The 27,083-nt window shown below is 42.3% G+C and overlaps 4 protein-coding genes and 1 pseudogene across 4 annotated transcripts; 2 read left to right on the top strand and 3 right to left on the bottom strand.

The window, feature by feature from the left end:
* Positions 1-1,854: 1,854 nt before the first annotated feature.
* On the top strand, positions 1,855-4,083 carry LOC135652293 (subtilisin-like protease 4). The gene has a single exon (XM_065173131.1). It carries the CDS (start codon positions 1,855-1,857, stop codon positions 4,081-4,083), a length of 2,229 nt encoding a protein of 742 aa, XP_065029203.1.
* Positions 4,084-4,288: 205 nt separating this feature from the next.
* Positions 4,289-6,542, bottom strand: LOC135652605 (subtilisin-like protease 4). The gene has a single exon (XM_065173657.1). It carries the CDS (start codon positions 6,447-6,449, stop codon positions 4,404-4,406), a length of 2,046 nt encoding a protein of 681 aa, XP_065029729.1. The 5' UTR covers positions 6,450-6,542; the 3' UTR covers positions 4,289-4,403.
* A 571-nt stretch (positions 6,543-7,113) lies between these two features.
* On the bottom strand, positions 7,114-14,560 carry LOC135653196 (uncharacterized). Its single transcript, XM_065174856.1, has 7 exons — positions 13,825-14,560; positions 12,114-12,326; positions 11,711-11,778; positions 8,670-10,326; positions 8,445-8,575; positions 8,184-8,370; positions 7,114-8,084 (listed from the first exon to the last, which is right to left on the bottom strand). Exons 2-7 carry the CDS (start codon positions 12,256-12,258, stop codon positions 7,468-7,470), a joined length of 2,805 nt encoding a protein of 934 aa, XP_065030928.1. The 5' UTR covers positions 12,259-12,326; positions 13,825-14,560; the 3' UTR covers positions 7,114-7,467.
* Positions 14,561-22,349: 7,789 nt separating this feature from the next.
* On the bottom strand, positions 22,350-23,452 carry LOC135586343 (putative recombination initiation defects 3; annotated as a pseudogene).
* A 1,423-nt stretch (positions 23,453-24,875) lies between these two features.
* Positions 24,876-27,001, top strand: LOC135653123 (pentatricopeptide repeat-containing protein At1g59720, chloroplastic/mitochondrial-like). Its single transcript, XM_065174640.1, has one exon. The coding sequence runs from the start codon at positions 25,010-25,012 to the stop codon at positions 26,759-26,761; it is 1,752 nt and encodes a 583-aa protein (XP_065030712.1). The 5' UTR covers positions 24,876-25,009; the 3' UTR covers positions 26,762-27,001.
* Positions 27,002-27,083: the final 82 nt, after the last annotated feature.

The raw sequence follows: 27,083 nt of genomic DNA, 5'->3' as shown, positions 1-27,083 counted from the left end.
TTGTTTCATCCTATTGTAAGAGCCTCATTCCCTTTCACGAGATCTTATTGTTTCTTACCCCCCGCTTCCATAACGTTGTGGTCATTTCCACCATCGTCGCCTCTACATTATCGAGAAGAAAAGAGAAGAAAGTTTGAAAAGAAGATAAGAGAAGAGAAAATAGTAGAATAAAAGCGACGGTATGATACGATGATAAACGATGAATATTTGAGTATTAAAGAAAAAAATATCAAATAAAAAATATAAAAATGGAAAAAAAAAAAAATAAAAAGAAAGACTTGGTAATAATGAGAGTTTAATCATGCAATTCATATATTTAAAACTCTATATAAGGTTTTATATTCTAATTAATTATTTTGAAATATCATTTAAGATATTAATATTTTAATGTTTGATGTGTTACAAATAATTACATCGGACTTATTTAATATTTAGCATTTATTTGTTTCTTTTATAACTTGTGTATTTTATTTAAAATATAAAAATAACATAATTATATCATTTTTATCGATAATATAAATTTTATTTTATTTTATTATTTTATCATCATCTTGTTATTTTTATAATTATTTTTTATGTTTTGATATGGATCAATATATACTAATATTATTTATTTATTTATTTATTAGCTACTATTGGTTATGAACTAATTTAAATGCTGCGTCGAGTGAATCATTCCAACTAAACCTATCAATTCAATCAAATGTGACCAATGAAGGAGAGAAAAAGTTGGAAAAATTGCTTTTCTTATTAAAAAATCAGAACATTCCGTAGAAAAATAATGAAAGAGAGAGAGAGAGAGAGAAATGAAAGACTAAAAACTGTGGGCTTTTGAGGCGAATTCATCCACCCAAAACATTAAATCTTGTTTGTCACTACGATTCGCTCGACGTCAGGTTGTTACGGTAAGTAACTTTTTTAGCCGTGACCTTGGGGTCGACGCGGCTGGTTCAGGGGTCCGAACGGCTAGGATCAGGCGAGGCTCCTCTCGGGATCTTGGGGCGGTCGATTACGGGGGATCTGGCTGGAATGCTTCGCGTCGTCGGGTTGGATCGGCTTCGGTCGAGTATCTACACACAGGTCGGGTCGGCGGTTCGACCCGACCCCTCCAACGATCAAGTTAGTGATGAGGAGAGGAGTTTTGGGTGAAATCGTGCCTCTCTTGTCCTCCCCGGTTCGTTTGGAGCCTGGGAGTATTTATAGGTGAGTTTGATGTTACCTGATGTGCCATCCTGCCGGGGCAGGGCCGTACCTCTGTTGGAGCCTGTCGTCGTCGTGGGCATTGCGTGGAAGGCCGAGCTGCCGCAAGGTATGGCGAGCCTCAGTCGACGCCTTCCCCTGCCTCGGCCGATCGTGCGGGGTCAGGTGATGAGGTCGTCTGGGTACGATGAGTGAGGGTGCACATTATATTGGTGTTAATGCCCGCCCCCTGGAGCAGTGTGCCGTCCAGGGGGGGCTGACGTCGTGATGTATTACGTCAAATCCGGAGTGTTACGTCAAATCTGTTTTTACCCATATCATAGGTGATATGTTATCTCCTCTTTTTCCTAGTATATACACCTTTCCAATGTTATTTCCAAATGCATTTATCATTATATATCGATCAAATACTTCGTCTTGTATTAACGTTCCATAAATAATTACCACCGGAAAACTACCATCGCAACAGAAGCAGCCTTTTTTTGGCTAATTTCGTGTTTTGTTCTGTCTTAGAGCCCATTTTTGCTCCGGAAATAACAAACCAAATCCTGTGTGCCTGAAATTAAGATTCGTTCTCCCAAAAGATCTGTATATATCTCCGTCCTCCGAGGCTTTTGTCATATGCCAGCGGTACTGTAATCCCGGCAATCGATGATGGCTCTCCCTAAGCCCTTCCTCGCCCTCCTCATTTGCCTCTTTGCTTCCCTCCCCCTCTCCTGCCTCCACGTCGACGGCTCCGACGAGCTCAAAGCCTTCATCGTTCACGTCAAACGCCCGGAGAACCTGAGCTTCTCCGTGGCCGAACAATGGACGGGTTGGTACTCCTCTCTCTTGAGCCTTGCGTCTCTTGAAGCGAACGACACCGAATTCGCACGGTCGCGCGTTATCTACTCCTACCGCCATGTCGTCACCGGCTTCTCTGCCTTGCTCACTGAGAGGGAGGTGGAGGCCATGTCGAAGTTGGACTGGTTCCTGCACGCCTACCCCAGCCCCGTTTACCACCTCATGACTACCCACTCGCCAAAGTTTCTGGGGCTGAGGCAGAGGATCGGCAACGGCGTTTGGAACGCGACCAATATGGGCCAAGGGGTCATCGTCGGCATCTTAGACACTGGCGTCACACCAGGGCATCCATCCTTTGATGACTATGGCTTGCCACCGCCGCCGGCCAAGTGGAAGGGGAGATGCGACTTGAACGCGTCTGCGTGCAACAATAAGCTCATCGGTGCAAGGTCCTTCATCAACTACGACGCCGTCAGGCGTCGGCCCACCGACACGCCGATCGACGACGAGGGGCATGGCACTCACACCGCGAGCACTGCCGCCGGGGCCTTGGTAAAGCATGCCGACGTAGACGGGAATGCGAGGGGCGTGGCGGCCGGGGTGGCGCCGCGCGCCCACATCGCCATTTACAAGGTGTGCTCTGAGATAGGATGCGCAGGTTACGACATCTTGGCTGCCATGGATGCCGCGGTGGCCGATGGGGTGGATGTGCTCTCCCTCTCGCTCGGCGGTGGATCTATTCCTTTCCACTCTGACCCGGTCGCGCTGGGCGGCTTCGAAGCCATCAACAAAGGAATCTTCGTCAGCTGCTCGGCCGGCAATTCGGGACCGGATCCTTACACCGTGACCAATGTCGCGCCGTGGCTGCTCACGGTAGGCGCAAGCACCATGGACCGATCCTTCTTGGGCACTGTCAAGCTCGGCGACGGACAGGAATGGGAGGGCGCGTCACTGAACCCGCCGCGTAACTTCGACTCCAAAATGCTGCCTCTCGTGTACGTCGCCGGTGATGCGGCCGCCTCCCACTGCCTCAACGACTCCTTGAATGGTGTGGACGTCCGCGGAAAGATAGTGCTGTGCGACCGCGGCGACAATTCGAGGCTCGAGAAGGCTCAAGTCGTCAAAAGCGCCGGCGGCGCCGGCATAATCCTTGTCAACACTCCCGAGGACGCCTACAGCACCATCGCCGATCCACTAGTGCTTCCGGCTTCGAACGTCCCCTACGTTGTCGGACTCAAGATCAAGGCCTACATCAACTCCGCCTCTGCCCCCGCGGCGTCGTTGGTATTCAACGGCACCGTCATGCACACACCCCACTCGCCGTCGATGGCCTCGTTCTCTTCCCGCGGGCCCAGCCAAATCACGCCGGGGATCCTGAAGCCGGACATCACGGGGCCGGGCGTGAACATCCTCGCCGCGTGGACCATCCAGAAGTTCAACATGAACTCCGGCACCTCCATGTCCTGCCCTCACCTCTCCGGCATCGCCGCCCTGATCAAGAAAGCGCACCCCGATTGGTCGCCAGCCGCGATCAAATCCGCCATCATGACGACGGCGTACGTGACGGACAACAGCCGAGGGCCGATCCTCGACGAGAGACACCTCCCGGCCGACTTCTTCGCGATAGGAGCGGGACACGTGAACCCTCGGAAGGCCATCGACCCCGGTCTCGTCTACGACCTCACACCCCAAGACTATATCCCTTATCTCTGCGGCCTCTACGAAAGCTCTCTTGTCGAAGTTATTGTTGGCCGACCGGTCGATTGCTCGTCTCCAAACAGCATCAGCGAGGGAGAACTGAACTATCCTTCCATATCGGTCACTCTGCCGGCGAACAATCTGACGTCGGTCCGCTACAGACGGACAGTGACCAACGTCGGCAAGCCCACGTCGACGTACCGGGTGAAGCTTGACTTGCCGAAAGAGGTGTCGGCCAGGGTGACGCCAACAAAGCTCTCGTTCAACGAGGTGAACCGGAAGCGACGCTTCCGCATCAGCTTCAGGAGGAACGGAGGTGGATCAGGTGCAGTGCAAGGGCAACTGCTGTGGGTGTCAGGGAAGCACGTCGTCAGGAGCCCGATCTCCATCAGGTTGGAGTAATGCATGCATGCATGGGTCAAAAGTGCGAGAAACCCCTGCGGAGTTGATGGCTCTATCGACGCAATAACCAGATATAGTATATTTGTTCGTGTATCACATTCAATTTCCTGTTGACTTCAAGCTTTAATTTTGACTTCGGCATGAGTTGACCGAGAATAAACCGATGGGTTGACAAAATATCTCATCAAAGCAATTCTTTATTCCTCAACATGGTCGAACATTCTGTCAAGCCAAACTTGTGTTGGAGTTATGGCCGAGCAATCGAACGAAAACGTAGTCAAATGAGATGCATGACCACGTTGTGGATCGCGCAGTTCGTTTTAGTTTGTGTACGTGATGGAGATCGGACTCCTCACCTCATGGTTGACCGAAACCCACTTCAAGTAGCCCTGCGACCCGCCGCCGCCGCCGCCCACCATCTTGAACGCTACGAAGAATCTCTTCTCTTGGTTCACGTAGTTGAAGCTCAGCACGGGCGGGTGGACGCGCACGTACGTCCCATATGGCGCCCCGACCTCCGCCCAGTATGTGGACGCCGCGTTGCCCACGTTCTTCACCCTCCGCTCCACCACCGCGTAGGTCGTGTTGCCACCGAGCGTCACCGAGATGGAAGGGTAGTTCAAGTCCTTCTCTGGGATACTGCTGACGGCGGAGCAATCAATCGTCCTCCTGGCGATCACCGAGACTTGCTTGTTTGCGTAGCCCAGGCCACAGAGGTAGGCGATGTAGTCGTCGGCAGAGAGGTCATACACCAGGCCGGGGTTGCCGGCCTTTACCGGGTTGACGTGGCCGGCACCGATAGCGAAGAGGTTGGCCGGGAGGAGTTGTTCGTTCACGATCGGCTTCCCGCTGTGGTCTACCACGCTGGCGGTCGTCATGATCGCGGACTTGATGGCGGCGGGCGACCAGTCCGGGCGCGCGCTCTTGATGAGAGCGGCAATCCCGCTTAGGTGAGGGGTGGACATGGAGGTGCCCGATATGATGTTGAAGGTGGTACCGGTGTAGTTGGAGGGTGGCCCGACGCGGAAAGGCCACGCCGCCAAGACGCTTACGCCGGGCCCGGTGATGTCCGGCTTCAGAATCCCAGGGCTAGCTAAGCTGGGGCCTCTCGAAGAGAAGGACGTGATCGCCGGAGCTGGGGACGTGCCGAGTATCGTGCCCTTGAAAAGGAAGGCCGCCGTTGGATTGGAAGACGAGTTGATATAAGCTTTGATCTGATCTCCGGCAGCAAAACCGACATGCGACGCCGGGAGGACATGAGCGTCGGCCAGAGTGCTGTACCCGTCGGTGGCTTGGTTCGCCAGGATCATGCCAATGCCGCCTGCACTCAGTACGGTGGCGCCCTTCTCGAGCCTCGCGATACCTCCGCCACGGTCGCACAGCACTATCTTGCCCTTGACGTCGAAGCCGTCGAAAGAACCATTGGCGCACAGGGCAGTGGCCGGACTGCCGTTAGCTCCGGCGTACACCAAAGGGTAGAGAGCCGGGGGAAACGAGTTTGGCTGGAAAAGGGACTCTCCGTCGAAAGATAACCCATTGCCGAGCATTACTGTCACCCTTATGTTCCTATCCATGGTGCTGGCGGCGACCGTGAGGATCCATGGCGCCTCATTTGACAGCGTGCTCGATACTGGGCCAGAGTTGCCTGCCGCGCAGCTTACGAACACTCCCTTCTCGATCGCCCCAAAGGCGCCCACTGCGATCGTGTCCTCGTCGAATGGTAGCGAGGGCCCGCCGAGGGAGAGGGAGAGCACATCGACTCCATCGGCTACCGCGGCGTCCATCCCGGCCAATATGTCGCTGCTGGCGCAGTCAATTTCGCCGCAGACCTTGTACATGGCGACGTGGGCGAGGGGCGCCATGCCGATGGCCATGCCCTTGGCGTTCCCGAGCACGTCCGCCCCCGGCACGGCCGCTCCCGCGGCGGTGCTGGTAGTGTGGGTTCCGTGGCCATCATCATCGATCGGAGAGTCCGAGGCCACCGCTTTGCCCTTCATGGCCATCGCGCCGCTGATGAACGATCTTGCTCCGATGAGCTTGTTGTTGCAGCTGGACGCATTGAAGTCGCACCGCCCTCTCCACTTAGCGGGCGGCGGTGGCATCCCTAAGCCACTGAAGGAAGGGTGGTCAGGGAAGACGCCGGTGTCGAGCACCCCGATGATGATCCCCTTGCCGTAGTTCGACGCGTTCCACAAGCCCTGATGCATGAGCAACCCCAAGAAGGCCGGCGTGTGGGTGGTCTGGAGGCGGTACATGCGATCGGGGTAGGCACGGACGAAGCCGGGCATCACGGACATGGCCTCCAGCTCCAACTCCGTCAACCGAGCAGCGAAGCCGCTGATGACGTTAGTGTACATGTGGACCATTTGCACCTCCGACGAGACTGTCGCGACGAACGACCGGTACCAACTCTCCCGGTCGGAGGAGGCGCCGAGCGCGGCAGACTCCGGCGGTTGCACGTGGACTATGTAAGTCCTCCGTCGGACGCCTTCAGCAGATGTTAGGAGGAGAAGGGAGAGAAGGCAGACGGAGGAGAAGAGTTTGAAGACCTCCATGGGGGACTGGTGTGGTCTGCATGGAATCGGTGGCTGTGTGTATATATATATATATACTGGTGGAGTCAGCAAACGATGGTTTGGTGGAAGAGACGAAAGGCCGGCGAGTCGATGGAATCTATGCGTGGAGGTCGGACGGGCATATGGATCGGGTCACGGAGTTGTCGGGTTGCGGTCGTCGTGGCTTAGAAACTTAATTTCGCCGGTCTTGGCCGTCGGTTTTGTTTCGTCCCGTGGCGATTCGAGAGGAGAGAAGTGATGTACAAACACATATAAGTTTCTTCTCCTCCCTTTCTCTCTCAACTCCGTTTGATGTGAGGTGTTACGATGTGATCAGACGATAAATCTGCAGCGCTTCGAATGAAAACAGTAGAGATAGCAATCTGTAAGCATTGCAAATGGACACACTGTGGTAAGATTTCAAGGAGCTGTAACAGATCGTCCAAATTCTTAGTTACTTGAAGAAGCACATAAATAGAATGGAAGAAGGTATAAATTGTTCCATTATGATTCTTTCTGATGAGATAAGGCACATAACGACTGATAACATACAGTCCTCCTATACATTTCCAAACCCATATACAACTTTGTCTTGAGGAGACTTCAAGCAGGAAGCTCTATCTCCACATATTTCCAGATTATTATTGCATAGCACAAGTGATGAATCCAAATACATACACCCCAAACCCTCTCAATCTTCACAACGATGTAAGTTAAGAAAGATCTACAACTAGAGACTGCAGATGGCTGTGTCTGGATCAACAACTGAGAGTAAGAAACACATCAATCTTCCATACTGACAAGGATTAGTTGCATACGATTATGTGAACTATGTGAAGATGAACTCCAAAGAAGTCAGGGTTTGAAACCACATGTTGTGTACAGTTTCTTCCATTAGATCGTCTAGGATGGTTTCACATACCTCATTTGTGGTGTTTTCGGTTTCGAATCGAAGGTCCATCCAACTTCTACCTTCCAAGTCCTTCCTTATTACTTGATCTAATGTGTTTGGCAGCTGTATATGAAGATGCCTCTCGAGACCCTTGCTGACTTCTTGGATTAAGCTTTCGCCTCCAGGGACAGGCAGAACATTTTGCTGGATGAAAGACAACCATGGTGTACACTTAAAAAACCTTTCTTGTATCTCTACAAGAACTTCGTTAATGCAATCAAAGAGGAGCTTAGGATCATCTTGCAGGAAGAAAAAAAAGATCCCTATCTCATCAAACAAAGCTGGCTCAAGTAACTGAGCTGTCATATTCCATCTCTCTGAGAATTCATTAGTAAGGTCTGAGGCTTCCAAGAGTACTTTAACGTAATCGGACATAGCTTGATAGTCCTGAAGACAATCTCTGAAACTGTCGTTTACATCTGGTGATGCTATAACTTTCGAATAGCTCTCACGGTCTTCATAATTAACATGTTGATGTTGCACTTGAATGCCATCTGCAAAAGCACAACAAGTTCAGGTAAGTTTGTGCCCAAAGGGCAAATAAAGCTGTTTGAACAAAAATCTCAATGTGCTCAATATCTTCTAGACCGTACAAGGCTCTTCTGAACTGGGCTCAGGGCTGGTAACATCTTCTGATAAGAATGTTTCAAGAACAGATACTGGACTTGGTTGTTCTTGCTTTTCAGTGGTACTTTCAGGAGCCACTAAATTTTCTTTGAGCAAGGAACTCAGAGGGACCTTGGACTGCATCATTGTAAGTGATGTCTCCTCAGATGATCCCTAGTAGAATGTTTCAAGGAATAAGAATCTTTATATCAAATGATCTATTAACAAGTTTTGGTCTATAAGCCTACCTGCCCTTGCGCTGCAGCAGATTCTTCACAAATTTCAGTTGCAACAATTATTTCACTTCTGCTTGACTCCAAGGGTACATCCAAATGGTTAGACCGGACAATGCCTTCAGTATCAGCTGCTTCTAAAATCTCTGTACTTCAACAGAAAAATCACATGTTTTATACCATGAGAATGCACAAAGAGTCATCTTAAGTAGATCTTATTTAAATATACAAAAATACTACCTTTGTCGTTCAAGTCTTCTCCAATGCATGGTAGCTCCAGTATACTGGTATCAACCAGTTCTGTATTTAAGATGCGAAATTTCAAGTCATCACTTGGCATGCTCATAGGAAAAGATGAAAACTCCAAGTTTTCTCTTGCTAGGCTTAAGATATTGGTAGCACCTACTTGCTCCAACTGTTGTAGGGAGGGATTTCCAGTCCCTTCAGATGACATGATGAGGTCCTGGACTCTTTGTCGACTGGATGTAGGACATAATTCATTGTATCTAGGTAACGTAAGTACCCTCCCCAAAGATTCTGAGGTTTGGGTGGTTGGCAAACTGTCTTCTCCAGTGCCTAGCATCTCAGCAAGATGCTTCCTGGCTTCCTCATATATGGAAAACTGAGACCTTGAGGAAGAAATGTTGCTGTTGATGTTAACTTGACATTCTTCCAAGTCATTTTTCTTGTCATTTCGCTTATCAAGGGACAAAGTTTCAGACAGCTTCTCGGTATCACGAGAAGAACTGCTTGCCAAGCTTGCTACTGTACTCTCACTATTTATCAGTTTAGATGAAACATCTGTGTAATTAGACCTCACTGGAATTCTGTGTAGAACACCATCCATGGAGATAACATGTCGTGCTTTTCTGCTCTCACCAATCATATGCCTGAGTCGTCTTTTAATTTCTTTGAGGGAAAAATGGGATAAAATTCTTTCACCGTGTTCTTCGTGCCGTAGGACATGATGTGATTGGGGAGAAGAGCTTGGAGTAATTATAATAGAAGAATTTGGAATTCTTGCTGGGCTTGGCTTTAGAACTACTATTCTGTTTAAAGCCTCAGAATTTGGACTTCCCTTTGATGGTTTTGTCCCCTTTGACTTATCCTTGCGGAAAAAATTGTATCTGCTTTGTTTATGAAACAATTGATTACTGTCAGACTCCTTGCATTTTCCCAAACCATCAATCTCCTCTCCCAACAGTTGAACATTCTCTAAACCTTCATCTGATCCCAGTTTGGTTAGTTTCCCTACCTGAGCACTGTGAAAACATTGACTATGTTTATGAAAAAGTGAATTTGGATCATGAAGCAGTTGCATAAGTAACTCCTTATCTGAATTCAGAATATCTAATGCATCCATGTATTCTTTGGGATGGACAACCCATCGTCCATCGAGTTGTTTCTCAACCATCAACTTCTGACTTAAAATGGCCTGGGAAACATCTGCTAGGTTCTTTTGAAAGAAAGAAATCTTTTGATCAACATGACCATCAGGCTCACTAAGATGGTTGTAAATCTTTGGACTAATATTTTCCAAGGCTGGAAGCAAGTCAAACTTATTGTCAGAATCAGCATGCTTTTGTTGGTATGTATAACCATAAAACTCCATCAAAAATGCGGCCAGGTCAAAGTTAAGGGAAGATCTTCTCATTAGATCCATACTATCAGACTCATCACCATCCAAACTGGAAGAAGCAGCTAGATTGATCCCCTGAGCATCTGAACCTTTCAATTTTTTGCTTCTCTGCTTATAACTCTTCTTGGGATGGTCCTCAATTTGCAAGTTATCACGTGTGATCTTCTTTTGGATATGTTGAGACATCTCTTCCTCCATAAGTATTTTCACACTTGTCATCACCGAGTCAACTTGATCGTCTCTGATTTCATCAACAAGCTGAAAAATATTGGTTTCGTAAATTATTATCTAGAAGCCGAGTTCTGCAGCGTTAACATTTGAGAACTTAAAAGACACATTGTGTGCAACTCTGACATAATTTTCATTTATTTTTTGCTATTATGGTAATTACATGAAAGAATCTTGACAGCTGATACTTATGTGGTAGTTATGAAAGGAAAGAAAGTTATGGAATATATTTTGTAGGTTTTTTGAAGGATGATGTTTCAAATTTTGAGGTGAGCATCATAGAAGCATAAAAATAGGATTCTTTCTTTAGAAGTTCCAATTTTGTTTGTAATTTATTTTATGTATGAATCAAGAAGCAATGTGAAGTACATTAATAAATAGAAAGAACCTTGAATATAGATCTTTAAGAAGTTGAGTATATTACTTCAGCTAGCTCAATCTGAGGCTACTATCATGCTTTATGCTATATACCTTTATGAGTTCACATCATGAGATTCTTAAACTCGGCCCCTTTCCCAAGTTTTCCCTAATACATGAATTGGAATGTATTTTTGATACTACCATTAAAAATACTTTGTACATTATACTACCCATGAAGATGAAAAAAAAAAAGTTGATTTTCTATATTTATGAGTTTATATGAATCCCTTAATAGACCTCTTGAATAACTAAAACATCATTTGTTTAGTTTCTCATGGAATTGATAATGGATTCCTCGAGTGTTTGTTCATACACTGATGAGTAACATCCATATATGGATATCTTTTAATCCGAGAATATTAGACAGGAAAGCTAAATCTCTACTCATTTTTACTCAAGACAGGTATTGTTGCAACTTTCTCATGTCTCGGTCCATAAATTGGCTTAGCACCAACTATACCAGCTAAGCATCAAAGGAAAAAAAATGACCAAACGATGTCAGATGAGTATTAGTGCCAGATCCTAGTTCAAACAGAACTGCACATAGCTATACATTAAACTTAGCATCTATGCTTCAGTAAGACAGTAATGCTGTTTGAACTTCTAAAACTTTTATCAGAGCCACAAATTATCTTACAGAATAATGTGAATTTATCCTATGGATTTTGTATGACAACAAAATGCAATAAATAACAAACAATATGGAACTTCATATTGCCATAAGAACATGGTTAAGTATGCTCAGTTCACAGAAAAAGCGATGTCCTCAATTCCTGTAGAATAACCAATGGATAATAGTGTTCTTTCAACTTCTAAAACTTTATCATAGCCAATTTTCTTACAGAATCATGTGAATGCATCCTGAGGTTCTTGCATGGCAACACAGTTAAGCTATATATGATAAGAAAGTTATAAATTGACATAAAATCATGGTCGAATATGCTTAGCTAAAAGATAAGCCAATTCTGTCGAATAACAAATTTGCTAAACTTACACTGCCATGTTCATGTTTGTTTGAAGAACTTCTAAGTGAATCAAGCTTGATTCTCGAGTATCCAGTACCTGCATAACAATATAACAGCTATAATTTCCTAAATTTGAATGGTTAAACTAAAATTTTACTGCCAAGAGATAAGCATATTTTCTATGGCATATACAAATAGTGAAGCCTGTTGGACTTTTAAAAAATGTTATCAAATGTGAAGTTGAATCTTGTGTACTGTCACAAAGTAAAGGAATTGTATGTAAATCCAAGCTTTATTGCACAACCAAAATAAAAAAGAATGTCTCCTAAGAATCAAAGTGGTCATCAATAACTAACAAACACAACTAAAAATTCTTCAGAGCTTAGAAAACATAAGTTATCACTTAGCTGAACTAAGAAAAAGATTTATTACCAGTATGTCTATTGCTTTCATGCCTTTTGTCTGAAAGTAACTTCTGAGTTGGATGGCCCCGGCGGAAATCAAACAAGCTAATCAAACCCCACATGCATCCAGCATCATTCCGAGGTCGTGACCTTCTATTGGATCTTTTTGCCATAATCTAATTCCTGGCTTTGCTCAGAGGCAAATCTTCAGAACTGAGGAACCACTTGATTAAACAGGAATCTGAAAAAAAAAAAACTGATAAGAATGAGACATAACAAATCTAACAAAGAAATTTCAATAAATTAAATATAAAGGAGCAACAATTGGTGCCAAAACGATAATATTGCTGGACTCAATTGTCATGTCAGATCAGGGAGCAAGCAAAATATTGCATCAACTTCAAGAAAAAAGAGGTCGTAGAAACATTGTAAGAAGATAACTGTAAATGAAAGTTTTGATGTTATATAGGAAAATGAAAGCTGGATACATAGAAACTTGAACCATCTAATTGTCAAAAACTTTCACATGTTTCTTTGTCATCAATAATACTTTTTTAAGTGAAGGTTATAAAAAAATTAAAATTGAATAGCCAATGGAGAAAAAATGATGCCCTGAACTCTATCCTTAATTTTCATCAACATGCAAAGAATTACTTGGTCCTAAATGAAGTTAAGTTGTCTGAACTACCATGACATTCGAAGTACACATATAAGACATCACATAATTATGCATTTCACAAAATGCAAATAGACCAGAAGACTTTTCTTAGTTCAACATGACCTTCTCCATAAGTGATACGAATGAGATTTGTTAGATGATGGATGCTCTAATTTAGGTAAAATGTTCAGTATCTACATTTATGTTTTCTCAATTTCTCTATCAATTGTTCAGATGATTATCAGTTAATTTCAGTTTAGTTTTCAGTCTCATGCCTTTCAATACATTTCCAAATGAATAAATCTTGAGTGCATGATACTACTTGTATTGGTGATAACCTGTGTTATTTGCACTCTTTTTCTATTGGATTTTATGTTTATCTATACCATTGTTTGTAGCAAATCTTGTCTTTGACAACAGCAAAAACAAATGATAAATTCCCTTAACTTCCAACAGGAACATCAGACTATCAGTTTCCAAGATGATTGTACACTATATGCCACCTCCAAAAACACTGCAAATACAGTGTAACACATTATGTCCTTTATTTTGAAATAACACCTCTAATTGAGCTATAACTTTTCTTCTTCTTCTATTCTCTTTGTAAATTTTTTTCCTTTCCCCTTCTCATCCTATATTTCTTTTCTTGACCTTTTTCCTGCATTGTTACTATTTTCAGTAAATTATGGGCCAATTACCCAGTTTACCCCAAAAGAAAAATAAAATTTCTGGTATGCGAAAATCTATTGGAATTATCGGAAGATTGGTCTGACACATAGAATCAATAATATGGAAGATAGACATGAACAGAGATGCAACAAAACCTATATTAAGTGAACTTACGATGAGAAGATTACTATGATTCTCCTATAGTAGAGAAATTTAAAGATTATTCACATTTTCAGTGAGATTACAGCTGAGGAATGCTTTTTCACTATTAAAATCATTTTAATGAGAGCACTTGTAAAAGACGATTAAAAGCTGATTCCATTACAGGGCCTTCATCTTGACGTTCATTTCCCAACTTACAAGAATAATTGATCAAAAAACTAATGCTATGATCAAAGGGAGAAAGCAATACCTCAATTAACAGCCAAAACTGAATAAGGAGAATTGTTACAGTGGCAAGCCTGGAAGGAGAAGAAAAGCACATAATCACAGATTTCTAGACCTCCACCTCTACGCAACCGCTCGAGTCGTCAAATATGAGCTGCTTTAGTAGTCCTGTTGAAGAAAGGAATAAGGACTTCCTCTACCACCGCGCCAAACTCCACATGCCCTCCATGAGGAGCCAAACTCATAGAGCAAAAGCAATGGTAAGCTCAGGCCAATGGTTTCGAGGGTCTCTAATCTGAATCAGATTGACTCAAATTCCAATCCGAGCTTTGAACAAAGATGAATGGAGAATAGCAAATGTAAATACTTGGAACAAAGTAGTTTCCATTCTCCTCCAATCGGTAAGAGATTCAAGCTACATCCACCGAGGAGTAACTCGAGAGAAGGCAAAAGTCGCCATATTTTGTTGATTCAAAGCGACAGCTTCTCCATGCGAGAGCACACGAACAAAGATCAAGTTTTCGCATCCTTCCCACACTGTAATCGACAGAAGACTCTCCAAGATCAAATCTTTAGACTCCCTCCTCCACCCTCGGACGGTCAAGAAACTAAAATGGTGGTTCACCAGCCCGCAGAAACAGCGGATGGTGGCGGCAGGATCCGACCATTAAAGAAGCGTGGGAAGATGGGAGGAGGGGCGTTTTGGGAAGAGGGTGGGGAAAAAGTCGGAAGCTTTTCGTTGGACCAATCGTTCGGATCATGAGAAAACATGGATAACTTCCACATCTTTGAACTGCCAAGTAACAATCTTCTATCTCTCTCTAATGCTTTGTGTTCGAAGGGTGTTTATTAATTAATGGTTTTGGATTTTTCCTTTTTTTTTTTTGCTTCTGTCTTCTCCCCCTGTTTTTCTTATATTATGACGAAGGGTTAGTAGGACAGAGGAGAAGACATCGATGGTAATTCTGTTCATGTGATGCCAGCGTAGTGAGTTTTACAGGATCTTCCGAAAATATCCTCACTTGGTTTTACCGTATCAATGTGCTTCGATATTGACTATTGACAGCCATGAAACAGATAAGATTTTCTTTGCCGAAACAGATCCATGTTTTTTTCCTTTATGAGATTGTGAAGCACTCAGGACTATCACCAATGTTCACGAAGGATGTCATTGATTAGATTTAATGACGGTTGCTACGAGCGAGTGGGGTATTCCAGGAAGAAGAATGTGCAGCCAAGAGAATCAGAAAAAAAAGAAAGAAAAAAAAAGGAAAGAAAAGGACAATCATGTCGTGACTTCAGTCGTCGGGTGAAGAAAGGCAATTCTGCACGCCGACGGTGTGGCATCAGACGGCAGCAGCTATTTGATTTACAACCTATCAGAATGACGATGCGACGATGAGCACCCAACCGTTGACCATTTGTATTCTTCGGCCAAGTAATATCGATTATCAGATATAAATTAATAAGCCACATTATTCTTTTCACAGGGATAAATTACAAAAATAAGCCTCCATAAAAAATTAAAGGAATTATCCGCAAGAATATTAAGTACATATGCCATTTCATCGAGGACAAAGGATCATCTCGTTGTATCTTATATCACTAGAATTTATCTGTTTCGCAAAGTTTAAGATTAATTAATAGTGTTGAAAAATAGCTTGACCAACATGAGTCATGACGATGATGATAGTGATGTTGCTTGGTTTGTGGCACTCGGACCGAGCATGGAGTTGGCCATTCTTCAAGATCATGCCCCCACAGACGGGTATGCCCCTAAATAGAAGGAACAACTTACCCCAACCCGGCCACTATACGGGAGGTTTAGGAGACTGACGATCCACAATCAAGAATCGCAATCAATCAATCACCATCGGTGATGGTCATCTTTAGGTGATATTTCACCGTCTTGTTTGTATATTGAGATGCTACGATAGTTATTTCAAGATGATGACAATTATAGAAGTTTCAAGGTCCACGATGGCTGGCCTACCAGGATTGTTTCTAGTATTTAGGCATGTATGTCTTGGTGAATTAAGTTGCAGATTAGGTTAACAAAAAGCAATAGAGAGAAGAGAGGAGAGACAAGAAAGGTTCTTATTCTTTGCACTGTTGTCTCGTTTGCAGGAAATTTATAATAAATGCAAAAGAACAGATGCGGTTCCGTTTTCGTGATATTTTAACTAAAGGTGGAGATAGGTGGTCATCATCAGCATAGCTTTCGGTTTGCCTTCCCCACCATATGCGGCCTTAAACGTAACTCGATGCGTTGAAGTTTGATAAACAAGGCAAGAGAGAAGATTCCACCATGGTCGCAGGAATGAGCCCTGCTCTTCTTCTTCCTCCAAGAGTTAATTCTGTAAAGCGAAGGGATGCCTAAATAATGGCCTGTTTTTTATAATTCCACACGTCTCTACCTCACCGGGATTTCTTATTTCTGTACCTTCTTCTACACTCCATCCGTTCGGTCTCTTGGTTTAGCAGCATTGATATGGTGAATTATAGCTGGCAATCGTTGATCATAAATAGTCAATTGATCTGCTAACTTTATACTTGCTAAAATTGTTGGATAAACCAATCAGTTAAAAGTCAACATTGATTATGTTGAGCACTATCGAAATAATATTACTTCACGCCATTTTAGTATTTAGTGGTTTAAAACTACTCCAAAGGAGCATGTGAATCAATAACTATGCTATTATCTCGGATCAACCACGATCTCAGACTCATTAAGGTCTCAACCCTCCTGTTAGTGGAGATGACATGATGGTGTGGGTGATCGGCCAAGCGAATTGGAGAGGAAGATGCTTAGCCGAACTACGCAAGATTTTGATCCTTAAAGCGTTCACGGGGACATGAGCCACTCACATCACGCTCAGTCCTAACTACTGACAACCAACCGTCACCCACTACAGGAAAGGAAGACTTTAACTCCTCATGGGAAACAGCAAAGATTTCCAACGCACCAGCTAGTATAGTAAGCTGGCAGAGTAAAGCACCATCTTTCCTCGCCGATCTTCACCAAACCAACATCATGTTCATGGGCAGATGAGAAATCAGTCGTATCAATCCATTTTCTCGGACGCCAGCCATAATAAAAGGGAGGCCACTTCTAAACTGAGTAGTTGTAAATCTGTTTTTTCGGTACGAGAAAACTGAGGCTCGGTGAAAGTGAGTGGTGCTACACAAGTAATGTCTCCATGTCCATTATGAGGAGGAAAGTAGATTGAGTTGTACCAGCAGTTTTGCTTGTCCTGGCCAATGCCCTTTCTATCATATCGGTACCGAATCCCACCGACTAGATTGCACTAACCTGAACTGTATCCCTAATTCCGTGTCTTACTTTAATCATTGTAGCTGCATTCTTTCCTAACACCCTCAAAGATTGTCTTTAACTGTTTTGATATGCATTAAATAAAAGACGAAAATCCTGAGTTATTCCTGGTGTTGTGGGGTCCTAGTCTAGTTAAAAGGTGATTGTAGCTGCTTACGGTTTGTACCAATGGCAATAACTTTATGCATGTCTTATCTAAAACATGAAAAGCTAAGTCTAATTTTGAAAAAATCAAATGACTTCTGTTGAACAAATAGCTTAATTTGGTTTAAGTTCATCTACAATTCTCTTTGACCAAATCATTAGCCTCCAGCCAAGAACAACATATCAAAGAAGAAGAAAACATGTAAGATAAAATAAATGTTGTATTCTCAAATAACAAATGGGCCAGATCTAGCGGATAGTGACGTTCTAAAAAGGACTCTGTTAACCAATGATAGATAGAGAGAAACTAATTATCCTGGCTGGACTGGCTCTCCTACTGACCGTACTAGTTAGTGTCGGCAGAGCGCAGAGTACCTCATTGTCATCAATGGGGAGGAAGAAGCAGGAAGCTTGATCTAGACCACCTACCAACGGTCACATTAAACTAGAGCCGTTTGTGCTTCCTTATCAGGTTTAGTGTATCTGTGGCCGGACTATTCATAACAAATCCAAGGTATTCAGTGGTACTGAATTATCAAACCAATAGACAAGACACAGTTGTTGCTGTCTAAATTGGCAGGGAATGGGTCACGTTTCAAGTGGTTAGAACGTTGAACTATATTTTAAAGACCATTTCTAAATATTTGGATGCCTAAATGCGAAGTCATCTAAAACACATTTTCAATGCCCCACTGGTAGCTTTCAGGTCGTAATGGTGGATGCACCAGCTACGGCTCCTTTAGCTTTTTGTTCAGTGAGGGCCAAAAGGAAGAAGGAATCAAGAGGCTGGTGTGAGTGTGATGGGAGCAGGACTAGACTTTCACAAGATGTCCTGTTTTGCCCAATCTACAGTGGAAATTATGGCTCTTAGGACCACTTGTGGATGTGATCGGTCGAGCACTTTGCTTTGACGGAAGCAACTTTGATGGGTGCTCCCCCACGCACGAAGCTTTGTCTAAAATGGGTGCTAGCTTTTGGGCTTCTGGTGCTGAATGCCAGCACAAAAGGAAGGCTTCGTCTATCACATGAGAAGCGGAAAAAGAAAAAGCTAGTACAGACACTGGCGGGTGGGAAAGTACCAACTAAATCACCTTTCTAATTGATAACTGGAAATCTAACAAAACCAGAAACGACACAATACTGTTGGAATTAATTCAATTGTAAAGCAGTAATTGAAAATAGAAGCAAAATCACATACCTTCATAGTTGGTAGGAAATAAACTTCTCCTGAGCAGCAGTGTCTTCGGATTAAGAGCTTCACACTGGTAGATAAATTTGGTGTAAGAATCTAAAATAATGTTTAACTAAGGTGATAGATCATTTTCTTATGGTGATACATGCAGACAACTCGCATGTTTTTTTGCAAAGAATGGTAACAAAATAAGCTCAAGAAACTCATTAATTTTCTAAAAGTAAGTGAGCTTAAGTTTACTATTCTCTGGTAACAAGGAATAGCTCTGCTCTATGTCAAATAATCTCAAGTGAATGTAAAATGTAAGTTCTAATCATTGTCCATGGGGCATGATCTTTATTATTTTGATAAGACAACATGAACAAGCACTTCATTGGAACACAGAGAAGTACATGATTTCTGCTGCTTGTTTGTTTTACTAACCACTGATTATATACTAATATAAGCAATGATTCTATCTTGTGGTGCTTGGAGATCAACACCATTCTAAAATTCTAGGCATTGAACATCAGTTCTGTCATGTCCTTGAGGACTCAGTTTTCACTTTGCTGCGGAAAAGCTAAATGTGTTAAATAGAAGTTTACCTGCAATAATTAATGGGCAAGGAAAGGATGCAGTAAAAGTGCCAAAGGCTCATGAAGTAGTTCTGAAAGTTTCACAAAATCAGAGACTTGGTGAGGACTCCATCATGTACAATGTTGTGCCTAGCAGAAGACAGCAAAAAGCAACAATGTTGGATCTATAGATCAGCACAGGGGTCATACATAGAGGCCTTTTATGCTGTCTGATAGATTCTATTTCTATCATGTAACTTGGGGTCAAGAGTCTGTGAATAGAGGCTCTGGAAGACCAACACTTACTTTAAATCCTTGATATTTTGTTGCCTACGACTCTTTTTTTCATAGAGAGTGAAAAAGCACTCCCGTTTATAAGAAAGCAGATGCTGGAAGATTAAAATCTGACAAAATACTTCTATAGGGAATGTGAGAGAAAATAATACTGACGACAGAAGACAAATTACTTGTTTACACCATGTCTGTCTATGTAGGTATTTCCCAAATTTCATCTAGTACATTTAGAACTTGAAGCTTAAAAAGGCTTCAATGAAGATTCAGAAAGACAAAAAACAAAAAGACATTTGCACAGTCCTAAAATGCTAACATCCTTTCTCTTCTTTTGTTTGTGAAGTGTAAATGGAGAAATTTAACCCAATTCATTTCCTAACATTTGACATTATTGTAAAAGTTAAGATGTCAAAATTTAAGCTTTATCTGTACTTATACACTTAATTAGTTTTGGAGAGACAGTCATGCTTCTAATTCTAGAGGCCAAATTCTTCAAACTCAGATAAATCATTGGTGCTATGGCTTGAGATGATAGGAATAGTGTGGTCAGATTTGTGTTAGATAAGAAAAGAAATTAACTAGTCTTGTTGAGATTTTTTTTCATTGTATTGCAACAGTATCATACAAAATATTATGAGTGTTTTATGGTGAAATTATCTTGGTACTCTTAAAATGGCTTGGGATTGGCAAACCCTAAACGTTTAATGTCAAAAAAGCAAGCACACAATCACCTTAATCCACAGCGATGGAATTCGTCTGCCTTATTTTGGTACTCTTCCTAGCTTCCCTTAGGATTCTCATACTGTCTTCCTGAATTTTCTCCATTAAATTGTTCTCCTTTCCTGAAATGAGATTGGAGGCCACTTTCAACAAATGATAATATTATGGCACCCCTATAGTGGATGTGATTTATGTACGTTACTATCTACTGAATTTGAAGTCAACAAAAAAATGCACCTATTACATTTTTTCTTTGCAATCGTTCGATTAATTGTTTAACTTACCAAATATCTCTTAAAAATGCTAATACAACAGAAGATATTCAGACTAATTATAAGAGTAACTTTATTTGTTTTTCTTGCTCAGAAACATCATGATGCATGAGACAGGACCAAACTTTGTAATATTCACTAGAGTTCTCTTTATGTTATTTTAGTTATTAAAGAAAAGTTAAAGATACTAATGTAACAACAAATATCCAGTTTAATTTTAATAGAAACTTGATATGTTTTCTTACTCCTATACACCATGATATGCATGAGGCAGGACCCAACAATGTCATATCATCTTTACTAGAATTTTCCTTTTGATTAACATGTATGCTGGAATCACATTAGTGTACCTCATGATGACAGAGCAGAATGTCTATCAATATATTTTTTTTCTGTGAAAAAAATTGTGGAAAAAAACTTTTTCATAATTTTTGTTGTTACCAAGAAAATAAAATAAAATGAATCTTGGTAGAGGATATTTATATCTTGAAAATTATAACTAATAAATCTTTGATCTCCTAAGTCCAATCCTGATTCAGTAAGAAAAACAAAATAATTTTCAAAATTTACTTAATCCAAGTGTTATGCATCTAATTTCTCATAGATTTCTCGAAGTTCCTTGAATTAGCAGTTTCTTTGTTCATTATAAGGAAACAACTGCCTCCATCAATTTCTTCTGAATCAATGATTATTCTAACATTTTCCTCCTGCATCACCATCAACAATTAAAGCTGTGGCATGATACATAAACACAAGCAACAAGTTAGCAAAATTCTCTATAGCCAAAAATAAGGTGTTGTCCCAGGTCCTCAGCATCGGCGCCAAGAATACTCGATCAATATTAACTCCAAAAGGCCACCAGTGGTGTTTCTTCAAGTATTTAACAATAATTTATTCAGATATCTTGAAATTTTTTTTATAACTATGTTAAAGAACTGAGAAGCAACACAATTCATAACATTATGTAGCGAGTATATGGAAAGACCTGACAAAAGGTTTCACTTAAGAAGCAACCAAATTATCCAAAGCATAAACTTTATGTAAAATCAACAGACCTCAGGAAAATCATCTGCTTTCTATGAGGAAGTTCATGTCTGTGTCTCATATTGTGCTTTGATTCTGTCAGCTTCAGTTTAACTGACTTTGATTTTCCTTCTCTATTTAAAAGTGGAGATCCTCCCTTCTTCCTCATCAGTGGTGCAACAGCACTGGTATAAACAAAAGTTTGATTAATTCAAAAAAAGAGCATGAATTTTCAGAAAACCTATAAGAATTTCCATGGGAAAATAATTTTCAATAATCCCCTAAAAGAAATAACTGGAATAATGCAAGTGTAAAAGCATAAGTAAAAAGAACCAACTGGCATATTTGCTGATCCAGATTGATTCAAATGTTTGCTATTTTAGCTAAAAACATTGGCCAAATTAGAGAAATCCACTCTTTATACTGCATCCGAAAACATATAGTAACTTTTAGATGGAAGATTGAAAAATGAATCATGCAAACCAGCATATATGATGCCAAATATGGCAGACACTCACCATCACATAATTAACAATTCTTTCATAAATTATATGCATATGCTTCCTAATAAGTTAGTTTAAATTTGTAACGGTATCGAATGTGATAAAACAAGAATTAATGACTGTAGCATACACTTCTTGTCCTGCCATATTGCCCTTCAGAGACAGTTTTAAATCCATGTAATTTCTACCCTGCACAAAGGGTATTTATTAAAAGACAGCATACACAATTATGGAGTATCATATATGAATGCAAATATTGTTTATGAACAAAATACCATGGGTGACTGGAATCTAATTGAATGTTGGATATCTGATGACTTAATACCTCTCTCTCTTACCTGCATAACGTGTAAGAAACCATGTAAAGTATATTGTGCATGGAAACAGGAAATTAGATGCAAATGTCTTTGCATCATGTTTCTTGGCAAATGACAAAAATTCCAAAATGACAAAGAAAACAAAGATGCTGGTATGGTGTTTGCAATCATCATAAAAAAGGATGACAAGTGACTTGACTTCAGATGCATATTGCAACAGGATTATCATGCGGATGGTGTCTGAGACATGATAGAACTACCTCCTTTTTAAAAGAGGTCCTACAGACTTGATACTCGGGTCATGCTAGATGTGCACAAATCTTCTCTTGCAAACTTGTAACCACTGAGGCAATCTCATGTACTTTGCAAGAACTGTTGTTGTTAATCAGCTGATCTGAAATGGAAGCGATGCTTCGACCAAGAAAAGACTTGATATCATCTTCCCACTTCAGCTGTTATCAGGTTTGTTCTAGTTCGTTGATCTTTGTCTTACCAAAGAAAATAATTAAAAAAAAGCATAAGATTCTTGATTTACCAACTGATGCATGGAGTTATCAAAAAGACTTATCTTCTGCCTTATCCCTTCAGCTGAAGAGAAAAAAAATAAATTTATAGAAAATAAATCTCAGAATGTGCTAGAATTTTAATTTTGCAGGCAATTACATACATGCAATAGAATTGCATAGCATAGAATTCAATACAGAAATTCTATGGAATTACCAAAATTTTAGACAATTTTACGAAAATGTTAAGCGCAAGTATACATCTGTCCTACTTGTCTTCAACAAGAGGAACAGTGAACCATAGAGGCTTACCTTCTAATGACAACTCTTTTATGGCTTTGTTTACTTGCATGACATCACCTTGAACAGAGACCAGGATCATTCCAACCCTATTTAGCGAGCTTTCAATAAGTTGAAGTTTGTGTTCAAGTTCTTCACTGACCTGAACTGCTTAGAGAATTAGAAGATATTCCTTTCATGGTTCACTGAAATGCACTTACATTTTTTACAAAGCGAACCCTGAGATGCACTTACATAGTTTGAAATGTAACTACCTATTCATACAAAACTAATCTTTATATTTTATCTTCAATAATTAAAAATCAGAATATACATTAGGTGGTTGACTTACCATGCCATGTTGAATGTGGTAGCATGTCAATTGTCAAATATCTTATACCTAACTTGCATCTGTTATCCGAGACAAAGGCTGCATTTAGTCGGCGCACAGTGCCAGCTGCCCTTGCGAGACGTAGCTGAGATTCCTCTCTTGTCGATGCAATTGGAGCCAATGAGACCATCCTTTTTCTTGAGAACAACATCTCTATACCAAGACAACAAGTTAGAAATAGACAAAAAAATGTACGAAAAATTAGATAATAGGAAGAAATTCTTCACGTTAACAAAGCAGAAGACACATAATATAAGTCATCCTGGTCGCTTACTAGATGAGTCATCTCATTAGTTTGTTTTTACAAACTCCTAGTAAGACTGATGCTGTTTCTTAGATGTTAATGACGGAATTAATTTGCACACTTGTTTGATGTTAAAGGCAAAAAATCTACATACTATGTCTCTTGGGAAATTCTACCATCTAATAAAATCAAGATAAAAAGAGCCACCAAAATCACACCGTTGCATTTCATAAGACGGTGTAAGAGAAAGCTTGAGCACAGAAAATACTATTCCAGATTGTCTATAACGACCTCCAGTCCCTCAAATCCTAATCTAAAACAGGGACCTATAAAGTACGACATCAGGAAACTGCATGAAACAATCTAGGGCAAAGTCCCCACACATTTACAAGCAGAGATCGATCTCGACACCTGATTGCCTCCTCAAATGAGCTCCGGGAGAGCTGCGAGAGAGAGAGACATGCCCTGGGAGAACAACTGCTGCGATTGAGAACGGATCTTCCTTCCCACTCCATCGCCTCCAAAGATCATTCCGCCCGATCTCCTAGCAAAGATCGACCAGAAAAATCAAAGAGAGGGAAGAATAACCGAGATAAACTGCGACTAGGGACAAAGAAAGAGAATGATCTGAAAACCTGGGAGGAAGCACGGAGATGGAGCTGAGATCGCAAGCCTTGTTGATCTTTAACTTCATCGGTTCCTCTTCGCGCGATCTGGATCGTAGTAACCTCTGATCCTTGATCCGATCTACCAGAACCAAGGAGGAGATCGGTTTCAAGGAGATCGTAGTAACCTCTTCGTTGTGTCGAGATGGGCGGGTCGGAGAGGTTATATTTATAACCGCAGGATTTGAATTCTCTCTCCGAGGTTCCCAATTTGCCCTTCACTGGAATGCTAATGACAATGATACGTCACACAACTTTTGATGCCGCCTTTCGATCGTTGATCATTATCCACCCTTAGCACATTTATGATCGCAATTAGGCGTCAAGCTCATCATCATCACACTCATCATCGATAAACAATATCTTTTTTTTTCTTTCTTTTGAGAAATATTGACATTTATTTTGTGAGTCTAGCAAGTTATGTTAATAACTTGGTGTCATAAAAAAATTAAATATATAAAACACAAATAAAGATATATGATATGATGTAGCTAATATTTTTCTTGATTTATATGATATCATGTATTTTGATTGATAAAGGCGTCAGGTTATTACATTCATTTCAATCGCCCGCACTAGCCAATTAGCCAAGCATCGCCGAGACATATTAAGAGCCGTCCATTACTTGATCATTGCCTCCTCGACGCTGATAAGATCACAGGTTGGACGTTGGATTGGGGAGGAGATAAGGTTCTTCTGATGTCGGATTGATGGTCGTGAGATTAGATTCGTGCAGGGGGTTGATGATGATTTAGAAGGTGAGGGAAGAAGGAAAGCGATGCCTTCGCCCACGCAAATCTTGGAAGACCCCATCAATTCGCTGATCCAACGATGCCCGGACATGCGAACCCTCCGCCAAATCCACGCCCACTTCCTCAAATCCCCCCTCGGTTCATCCGCGTACGCCCTCTCCAAGATCCTCGCCTTCTCCGCCCTGTCCGCCTCCGGCGACATCGCCTATGCCCGCCGGATGTTCGCTCAAATTCCCAACCCAAATGTGTTCTCTTGGAACTCCATTATCCGAGGATGCTCTCTCGTCCCGGAACAGTCCAAAGAGCCGATTTCCCTCTACAAGCGGATGCTTCGAAGCGGCTTCGCGCACCCGAATAGCTTCACCATCGCATTTGTTCTGAAAGCGTGCTCCATTGTCTCAGCCTTCTCGGAAGGCCTCCAGGTTCACTGCCATGCACTGAGGTACGGCCTCTTCTCGAGTCCGTTTGTCCAGACCGGGCTTCTGAACTTCTACGCGAAGTGCGAAAAGATTGCCTGCGCGCGATGCGTGTTCGACGAAATTTCTGACAAGAATTTGGTCGCATGGAGTGCGATGATCGGCGGGTACGCGAGAATCGGGTTGGTGAATGAGGCGTTGGTACTGTTTAGGGAGATGCAGGAAGTGGGAATTGCTCCTGATGAGGTTACAATGGTCAGTGTCATCTCAGCTTGCGCCAAGGCGGGCGCTTTGGATTTGGGGAGGTGGGTTCACGCATTCATCGACAGGAAGGGAATCGAGCTCGATCTTGAGCTCAGCACCGCGTTGATCGACATGTATGCGAAATGTGGGGCGATAGACAAGGCACGGGAAGTGTTCGACGGCATGGATGTCAGGGATACAATGGCTTGGAGTTCGATGATTGTTGGGCTAGCAATTCATGGCCATGTGAAGGATGCTCTGGAACTTTTCTCGGCGATGTTGGATTCCCAGGTGAAGCCGAACCATGTGACCTTCATCGGCATTCTATCAGCGTGTGCTCACAGCGGATTAGTAAGCGATGGCCGTCGGTATTGGTCCACCATGCGGGAGCTGGGCGTTGCACCATTGATGGAGCATTATGGGTGCATGGTTGATCTACTGTGCAGAGCTGGCCGATTGGAAGAAGCTTACACCTTCGTAAATGGCATGCCTATCATGCCGAATTCTGTAATTTGGAGAACGCTGCTGGTGGGATGTAAAAATAGCAGGACTTTTGACGAAGCAGAGACCGCAGCAGAGCAACTTCTTCAGCTGGAGCCACTGAATGCAGAGAACTACGTGCTTCTCTCAAACTTGTACGCTTCCAGATGCCAGTGGGATAAAGTGAGCCGCATGAGGAAGAAGATGAAGGATCATGGCGTGAAGGTCGTCCCAGGATGTAGTTCTACTGAGATCGATGGTTTCGTCCACGAGTTCACGGTGGGTGACGATACTCATCCCGAGATCAAGGAGATCAGGGAGATGCTGAGGGACATCGCAGAGCGGGTTCGGCGAGCAGGTCATGAGCCGTGGACCTCTGCGGTCCTTCATGATGTGGTCGAAGAGGAGAAGGAGAGCGCGCTCTGCGAGCACAGCGAGAGGTTGGCGATTGCCTACGGCATGCTGAAGACTGAGGCGCCGGTTGTGGTCCGGGTGGTGAAGAACCTGAGAGTGTGTGGGGATTGCCATGAGGTGACAAAGATCATAAGCAAGATATATGACAGAGAGATCATCGTGAGGGATCGCGTCCGCTTCCATCGATTTGTGAATGGAAGTTGTTCCTGCAGTGACTTCTGGTGATGCTCGATCTGCATCCTTTTCTTCAATTCTCTGGAGTTGGCCAACCAACACCATGCAAATCATATGCGGTAATCATACTCAGCACAATCTAAATTTCATAGGACTTATTTGTGACGCCTAAGGAGCCATTAAAAGTTATAACGATTCAAAAGAAGCATTCGTGTTTTTTCATACATAATGTGTAAAGAAAGGACACTATTTTTTAGCTAAATAATGAGATGTGTGTTAGAGTTTGATATATATTAGATTCTTTTCCTAACTGCTTAAGTATTTATGATATTATCATTGGCGTTAAATGTGATATGAACAAGTTTGCTTAAGT

The sequence above is a fragment of the Musa acuminata genome, chromosome BXJ3-11 (assembly GCF_036884655.1).
Source record: "Musa acuminata AAA Group cultivar baxijiao chromosome BXJ3-11, Cavendish_Baxijiao_AAA, whole genome shotgun sequence".
Taxonomy (NCBI): Eukaryota; Viridiplantae; Streptophyta; class Magnoliopsida; order Zingiberales; family Musaceae; genus Musa; species Musa acuminata.
This window is presented reverse-complemented; position numbering and strand designations above follow the sequence as displayed.

Bases quoted from the DNA above. Each gene is read 5' to 3' on its own strand.
- LOC135652293 (XM_065173131.1), top strand. From the start codon at position 1,855: ATGGCTCTCCCTAAGCCCTTCCTCGCCCTCCTCATTTGCCTCTTTGCT.
- LOC135653196 (XM_065174856.1), bottom strand. From the start codon at position 12,258: ATGGCAAAAAGATCCAATAGAAGGTCACGACCTCGGAATGATGCTGGA. The intron at 11,779-12,113 runs GTAATAAATCTT...ATTGTTATGCAG, and splicing joins TGAAAGCAATAGACATACTG to GTACTGGATACTCGAGAATC. The intron at 10,327-11,710 runs GTAAGTTTAGCA...AATATTTTTCAG, and splicing joins ACAAACATGAACATGGCAGT to CTTGTTGATGAAATCAGAGA.
- LOC135653123 (XM_065174640.1), top strand. From the start codon at position 25,010: ATGCCTTCGCCCACGCAAATCTTGGAAGACCCCATCAATTCGCTGATC.
- LOC135652605 (XM_065173657.1), bottom strand. From the start codon at position 6,449: ATGGTCCACATGTACACTAACGTCATCAGCGGCTTCGCTGCTCGGTTG.